The sequence below is a fragment of the Danio aesculapii genome, chromosome 2 (assembly GCF_903798145.1).
Source record: "Danio aesculapii chromosome 2, fDanAes4.1, whole genome shotgun sequence".
Classification (NCBI taxonomy): Eukaryota; Metazoa; Chordata; class Actinopteri; order Cypriniformes; family Danionidae; genus Danio; species Danio aesculapii.
In genome coordinates, this window is record NC_079436.1 from 11,973,944 (window position 1) to 11,982,084 (window position 8,141).

Consider the following 8,141-nt stretch of genomic DNA (forward strand, 5'->3'; position numbering starts at 1 on the left):
ATAACCATAACCAAATACCTTAATCATAAGTAACATGTTATTGCAAGATGCAATCAAAGCCAAAGATTTTTCTCGTAATCATTATTCAAACCAAGCAATTAAGTGTGGGACATTTGTTTGCATTTATTATACACTATAAGAATCTATTTTAGTAATACCCATTCAGTGACTCAGTTTGTTCGATAATGTAAAATCCTTGCACCTATAAATACTTAAACCTCAAAGTTCAATCATTAATCAAATAAAGCCAAACCACCACTTTAACTTGATCAACACTAGTGGAAAATCAAATTTATTGCCTTTTCTTCAGCTTCCAATTTTCTTTAGATCCACCAAACAACAAAACAAAAAAAATGTGTTGACTAAACCAGAAACTAAGAAATCCATGGTAGATTTATTTTAAAACAAAGTGCTCAAATCACATACAAGAAATAAATTAAACGCCATTTATTCCATCACTATATAGATAATATAATATATATTAAACAAAAACTTCAGACTCTTTCACAATTAGGCTGAAACGTTGCTTTTTTCGTTCTTTGCAAATCCTTCAGTAAGTGCCCATGAAAGAAAGTAGCATGGGTCTTGATCAAGACTCAGTCAATATTTCCTCATGCTGTCCTCTGACCTGACGGTGGGTCTGTGGCAGCATCTCAGGCATGGCTGATGGGCAGCTGTGTCATCGAGTGCTGCAGGAGAGGCTGCAGCACCAGGGAAGTGGGAGAGTGGACTGAAAAGAAAAGGGAAAAGTAAAATCATTAAGAACTACTCAAAAATATCAATCATTTAAAAAAATAAATAAATAAAATACTAATAATAATACTACAAGTTAGTAAGAATACAAAATGTATTTCACCTAATAAAAAAATTCAATGCCATCAAAGCTTCATACGCTGAATCAAAGAAAACCTTTACCGTCCATATAGGAGTGTAGTGCAGTCAGCATTGGTGTGTCCACAGGGGCAAAAGCAGTGTACTGAAGTTCATCTATTAGAGGAGGAGAGAGACGGGCCGACTGCAGGGATGACACTGGTGCGGCTGAAGAGTGGTTTGGGCTGACATGCTTCTTATGACGAGCTCGACAGTTCTGGAACCAAACCTGGATGGCAGACAGATGACCAACATGGGTATTGACAAAAAAAAAAAAAAAAAAAAAAAAAAAAAAAAAAAAAAAAAAAAGTTAAATTGATCTGCTTAGTTATATATATATATATATATATATATATATATATATATATATATATATATATATATATATATATATATATATATATATATATATATATATATATATATATATATATATATATATATATATATATATATAAACAATCAATAAATAAAAAAAAAACAAGTAACAATGGGTTAAATTGTAAATTAAAGACTATTGAAGACTATTTTCTCCCTTTGGTTAAGAATCTGTATAATTGGGTTATAAGAGGGCATTTAAAAACGGCACTTTTATTGCTTAAACATTAAATAAAACAAAATGCAATGGTTAAAATATTTGCTAGAAGAATTGCAGTAATTTTTGGGGTTATAATGAGAACTTTAAAAAAAAAAAAAAAAAAAAACTTATTTTTTAATTATGGCAAACTAAATGTTTCCAAACAGATTTACAATTAATCCCCCCCTAAAAAAAAAAAGCTTGAATATGGAAATAATTAACATTCAGATCACAACGCACAAGTGCCAGATTTAACAATTTAATTCAAAATTAAAAAGCCAGTTACCTAATTAAATAAAGCCAAGAAGAATTTAATTTCACACTTTCCCAGGTTAGAATTCTTCATTTTGAAACAAAGTAAACTTTTTCATGAAATTATCCATATGTAAAATGTTTAATGCCGTAAGAAATTTTGCCCTAGGTTGACTTGGGTTTCTGCAGATCTTAAGCATGCATGCAAAATAAAAACTCAACAGCATTCTTGGAACAATAAAATCAAAAAAGGACCTCATGAAGGAAAAAATAAATAAATAAATAAATAAATTTGAGTTTGAGACGTTTTACCTGAATTACCCTCCGGCTGAGACCAGTCCTTTCTGCCAACTTTTGTAATGTCTGAGCATCTGGATTGTTGTCCTGAGCAAACTGGGCTTGCATCACCTTAATTTGAAAATAAAAAATGTAAAAATGTCAAGCAGCCAGTTATTTTTTTTTAAATACTTCAAGAATAATATGCTGTATTAACCTGTAACTGGTCAGCTGTAAAACTTGTGCGTGCCCTCTTGGCTGGTTTAGGCTGATTTACTTCCTGCTCTGATGGAACAGCGCCCTCCACATTCACTCCTTTTCCTGCAGCAAACCACAAAAAGAAAAAGTGAACGAGAAAAAGCAGATTTTAACCCAATCTGTTGTTCCACTGGAACTGAATGAATGCAGATGTGATTAACATTCAGTGTTCGTTGTAAAATATCAGGTACTAGATATCCTCAGAAAATGTCAACTTGAAATAAATCCAAGCAGCGTCTAACCATTCTCCATGGCACGCTTCAGGTTGTCCAACATACAGTCATAGTGCACACGACACAGAACCCTCTCATCCACCAGTGCAAACTCTTCCCCTGTGGACAGCTGCCTCTTGCAGGAGAAGCAGGCAAAACATGCAAGGTGGTAGGTGTTTCCTTTTGCTCTGCGAACCCAGTCATTTGAATGGATGTTTCTGCCACAGTGAGCGCAACGTGTTCCGTATTTCCTGTAAGAAACATCTTTGATAAGAACTGACATTTTTAAAAAGGTAAACAAGCTTTTGTGCTGCTTCTTTTCAGTGAGGTTGACACCGGTTGTTTGGTGTATGGATACGGTGTTGTGCCGAAATCTGTGACCCGTCGAAAACTGTGACCAGATGGCGCTGTTCAGTAAAAATTTCACTCGGGAACGTGCTTGTCGCTCATGCACGCGACCGTGAACGCGCAGACACTGAAATCAAGCGATCAGCGTCGAGCGGTGCTGTAAAAGGATGTTTTAAATCCTGGGATTCAGAAAACAGGTTCATGAAAGAACTTTAATGTAGTCCTGATATGTTGACCATCCAAATTCTTGTAAAGAAGAAATAAAAATAAAATATTCTCGCTGTTGTTGTCTCCTGATAGACTCGTAGTTTGTAGGTTTCGTTATGAAATAGTTTATGCAGATTCAAACTACTGACATATGACACTGTAGATCGGCTTCACGGAATCTGAGGTAACATTCATAGCCATCTAAATATTCTACTGCATATGCCAGATTACAATGATTAAAGTTAACAAAGGCAGGCAATCTTCTTTCTATTTGTATAACATTTTTACCATATATTAGGCTAATATATATTTTATAAACTGTGTCTGGAATCTGAAATTCATAGCAATTGAAATGCCATCCCTCTTTTATTTGTGTGATTATGTTTAATAAAATAACTTTTGTCATATCTTATGCATCTAAAGCATGTTGACCAGATATTTATTTACAAATGCTGTAGTCACTGAATCTGAAATAAATTGCCATAGTCCCTTCTTATATTCATATGAATGATAATAATGTTTAATAAAATGACTCATGACGCTCCTCCATATGATCCGATTTTCTGAAATCTTTAGAAAGGTCATCGACTCTGACAGATAAAATTTATGCCTACAGAATTCCTATGTCTCTTTGTCTTAGTGCAGTCATTTTTCTTTTTCTTTAAGGATGCATTGTTGATGTCTTTGAGAAACAACAGGGTCAAAATCATTGGTTTGGAACAATGACAGAGTTTTCATGTTCATGTTCATGTTTTTACTCATTAGATTCAGTGACTTAAAGATCAGATCAACTGTATCTAAGAATAAGTGAGAATAGTCAATATTGCTTTATAAAGGAGGAAGATGATGGACTGACACATAACCTTTATCCCTTTATCAAATATTATAATCAGTCAGCATATGGGGTAACCTAACATATTTCAATGAATTTTATGAGTCATTTTCAGTGAACATTAATCTATATACAAATAAAACATCTCAATAAATTAGAATGTCATCGAAAAGTTGATTAATTTTACATTTCAATATAATTCCTAAATTAAAAAACACTTGAAATATATCAATCAGTGTGTAATAAATCTATAAATATGAGTTTCTTCTGTTTAACACAAAAATATATACATTTTGAAGGATGTTGTAAACCTTGACATCCATAGCAAAATCCCCACTCTCCCCCACTGTATTTATTTTATTGTTATATATTTTTTATTTTTTGTAAAAGGATGACCTATGCCTGACTCCAATTTTCAAACACTTATAAAGTGTACAAAGTGTAGTTTTTCGATGTGATTTTTTAAAATTGACTTTATATATTTTTTGTTTTTAAGTTTCATAAAGACAGTCGAACTTTACCCTTTTGATAACAAATTTCTAACTTGTGACATTTATGTCTAGAAAAACTTAGCAAAAAAAAAAACACCAGAGGGAATATCAGTGTCATTTAATTGTTACGTAAACCAGTTGCTGACATGTAAACATTACTGCAAATTGTAGGGGGCAAGATTTCTGTAATGTCCAATTGCTAATTTTAACCCTGTTGTTTCTTAAAGACATCAAATATGCATCCTTAGAGAAAAAGAGAAATAAGAATTCTGTAGGCATAAATTTTTATCTGTCAGAGTCGATGACCTTTCTAAAGATTTCAGAAAATCGGATCATATGGAGGAGCGTCATGAGTCATTTTATTAAACATTATTATCATTCATATGAATATAAGAAGGGACTATGGCAATTAATTTCAGATTCAGTGACTACAGCATTTGTAAATAAATATCTGGTCAACATGCTTTAGATGCATAAGATATGACATAAGTTATTTTATTAAACATAATCACACAAATAAAAGAGGGATGGCATTTCAATTGCTATGAATTTCAGATTCCAGACACAGTTTATAAAATATATATTAGCCTAATATATGGTAAAAATGTTATACAAATAGAAAGAAGATCGCCTGCCTTTGTTAACTTTAATCATTGTAATCTGTCATATGCAGTAGATTATTTAGATGGCTATGAATGTTACCTCAGATTCCGTGAAGCCGATCTACAGTGTCATGTCAGTAGTTTGAATCTGCATAAACTATTTCATAACGAAACCTACAAACTACGAGTCTATCAGGAGACAACAACAGCGAGAATATTTTATTTTTATTTCTTCTTTACAAGAATTTGGATGGTCAACATATCAGGACTACATTAAAGTTCTTTCATGAACCTGTTTTCTGAATCCCAGGATTTAAAACATCCTTTTACAGCACCGCTCGACGCTGATCGCTTGATTTCAGTGTCTGCGCGTTCACGGTCGCGTGCATGAGCGACAAGCACGTTCCCGAGTGAAATTTTTACTGAACAGCGCCATCTGGTCACAGTTTTCGACGGGTCACAGATTTCGGCACAACACCGGAACTGCAGGAAAAACCATAGAGATGGAATGAAAACATTGGTTGACTATTGTCGATTTTACAGTTGAAGGGGGAAAACGGTGAGGAAAAGTATGCAACGTAATGACTTGTGGAAATACTTCAGAAAAACGCAGCTGTATCTTCTAAACTTAACTGAATACAGTCATTTCCTAAAATGCATGACTGATTTGAAGTGCTTTATTGTAACTAAAATGCACTATGAATCAGTATTTAATAGTAGCCCAACATCAGCCAGACACTTGTTAAACGAAAACAAAGTAGCCCTTTTTTCTCTTATTAGTAAAAACAATTACCTGAAGTAATCCAGTTTACAAAAAATCTCCTTTTCTTTAATATAACAGCTGATATGCCTGCCCAGGGATGTTTGGCACACACTGCACGACAGGCATCTCACGTGCCAGCACATGTCGTTCACCTGAGGTGGAAAAGCAACATTTTTTTCGATTACGAATGTAGGTAATACTTGCGTAAATAAAGATACGCTTACTGGCTTTATCTTATTAAACACTAGGGAAAGCCCATTTGGGGTAAAGTTGGTTTTATATTTCACACATTCAGACTCTGAATAATAGTTTCAGAAAAGTATAAGCCTAATTGTAAATTCTAAATCAGGAAATCACATTAGCAGCCAATATCAAAGTACTGTATTGTTCACGGTCAATTAAATAATGCTAATGTTGTTTTGAAGTCATACTTGCATACAATTTCAGACCGAACATTTAAATTAGCATGATAAACAATTTGGAGACGGTTAAAACGAATGTGCGAATATAAAACCAACTTTACCTCAATAAAAAGCCTGGTGGCAATTTAGTACTTTAATCGTCGCGTGAAAAAAATAGTTATAGACGTGTAAATTCATTACGTACCTTGAGCAGATATTTATCTACAATCTCAGTACCGCAACTGGTACATATGGCTTTCTCTGTCATGGCATGAGGTGAAGAGCTTGGCGACAAAGACAACGACGACGAACACGATACCTCTTCAAACAGCTCTTGGTTTTTATCCTAAAACAAAAAAAAAATAACATTAATACAAATAAACGATTAAATATTTAAGGAAGCCGAATTAGGCTACCAGCGTAGCTTGGTGGACATCAGGTCAGTGACCTGCCTAAATTTGTATGGCCTTTCCAAAGCCGTTAACTAAATATAAATTAAAGACAAAGTGTAGGCGCCAGCTTCAGAAATCCGTACAAGATTCAGGATAATTAAATATCACAGCATGTAGCGATCACCTGAAGTGTGCAGAGGACTGACCCTCCACAGCTCGCGGGCATGACGAGTGCAGCAGCTCAGAGAAACACGCAGAGCTCCGCAGCGCTGCCGCCTTTTAACCTCCGGGCCGAGCGACCCGTTTACGACCGCTCGCCGTTTACCATGACAACCTCTATAGCGAGAGGAGACACCGACAAGCACCGGCGATTCTGAACGCAAGGCGTCATCCTCTTCAAACGCTCAAAGTCCTCAGGTAATATTAACCGTTTTATGTCGCCTTCTAGTAGCATGGGAATTGGTTTTTTTCTGCTTTCAGAACTCAAGACATTTTTTAAACACGTCTTACTAAATCCAAACTCCTAAAAAGCGACTGTCTCCGTGAAAAAGAAGAAACAATTCCACATCACGTAATTTATAATAATTGCGCACAGGCGTTGCCCGAGGCACAGCTGAAGATGGTCCGTAATTCAGAACTGACGGCTGCTGACAAACAGGGATAAATAATAGTTTAACGTGATGAAAAATAAAACACATTGTGCCTGCAGCGTTTATTATGGAAGATGAATATATCCAGATCATTTTTATTTTTGAATATCCACCAAAACATGCAGCCCCAAGAGATCACCTTCAAGTAGCCCATTTATTAATAAAACAAGAAAGAATTAAATATAGCCTACTAATAAATAAAATGAATAAGACATTTTAAATGTGTTACTTACAGTGTTCTTGCCTGGACTCTCTTTCGATGTGGTTTGTTCATTTTTCCAGTACATTGTCCAGTATGATATATCCACTCTCAGATCTCCTGTACAGAGAGAATTAATCCATATGGGTGCTGCTGCTGCTGAATGCACGTCGCGACCATGTTTTAACTCAAACTTTTGTTTTCCTCCGTGAGGGTGGAACTTTTCCTCATGTTCTCACTCATCTGGCCGCACCTCCCTGTCACATTTACACACGCCTATCAGTTGAGGAGTCAGTTGCGTTAAAAAGACTGACAAACTGTAAGCACCATCATATTTGTTAAATCAAGAATGCAAGTTTTGTTGACGTTTTAACACCGACTTTAAGGATTGGCTACAATAGCCTATCGTAAATAGCCTAATAATGCTACATAGTTATGAATGACGATGATTATTATTATCATTAATAATAATAATAATAATAATAATAATAATAATAATAATAATAATAATAATAATTTAAGATGCTAATTTATAGAAACTAGAACAATAAATATATTTTAAACATAAGAATCTTGTTTTTGCTATAAAATACCCTAAATGCCGTTTAAACTCACAGGGTAATGTGCCTGACATGTTAAAAAATAAAGTGATAACAATGTTGCAATGCCACATACTTTTTGCTTCATTGTAGCTAATTCGTGTGTTTGCTGTGTTTTTTTACGGGTTTGTTTCTCCCTATACTGCGCCCAATTACATTAGTTTGCAAACATTAAATGAAAAATATTTATATTGTGATTTGTGACGATCAAA

The 8,141-nt window shown here is 34.4% G+C and overlaps 1 protein-coding gene across 2 annotated transcripts; it reads right to left on the reverse strand.

The window, feature by feature from the left end:
• Positions 1-341: 341 nt before the first annotated feature.
• On the reverse strand, positions 342-7,516 carry lhx8a (LIM homeobox 8a). 2 transcript variants are annotated; one of them, XM_056466116.1, is made up of 8 exons: positions 6,666-6,929; positions 6,295-6,435; positions 5,719-5,840; positions 2,476-2,696; positions 2,193-2,296; positions 2,012-2,107; positions 916-1,099; positions 342-730 (listed from the first exon to the last, which is right to left on the reverse strand). In XM_056466116.1, the coding sequence occupies exons 1-8, from the start codon at positions 6,705-6,707 to the stop codon at positions 654-656; spliced, it is 987 nt and encodes a 328-aa protein (XP_056322091.1). In that variant the 5' UTR covers positions 6,708-6,929; the 3' UTR covers positions 342-653. The 2 variants fall into 2 exon arrangements, with proteins under 2 accessions (XP_056322091.1, XP_056322088.1); XM_056466113.1 differs by lacking the exon at positions 6,666-6,929 and adding an exon at positions 7,365-7,516 and having other exon boundaries at positions 343-730.
• Positions 7,517-8,141: the final 625 nt, after the last annotated feature.

What these genes read in the sequence shown, in the direction of transcription:
- lhx8a (XM_056466113.1), bottom strand. Translation starts at nt 7,418, where the DNA reads ATGTACTGGAAAAATGAACAAACCACATCGAAAGAGAGTCCAGGCAAG. An exon ending in AGAGTCCAGGCAAGAACACT is followed by an intron (nt 6,436 to 7,364) that starts GTAAGTAACACA and finishes TTTTTGTTTTAG; the next exon opens with GATAAAAACCAAGAGCTGTT. An exon ending in TCAGCCGGAGGGTAATTCAG is followed by an intron (nt 1,100 to 2,011) that starts GTAAAACGTCTC and finishes TCTGCCATCCAG; the next exon opens with GTTTGGTTCCAGAACTGTCG.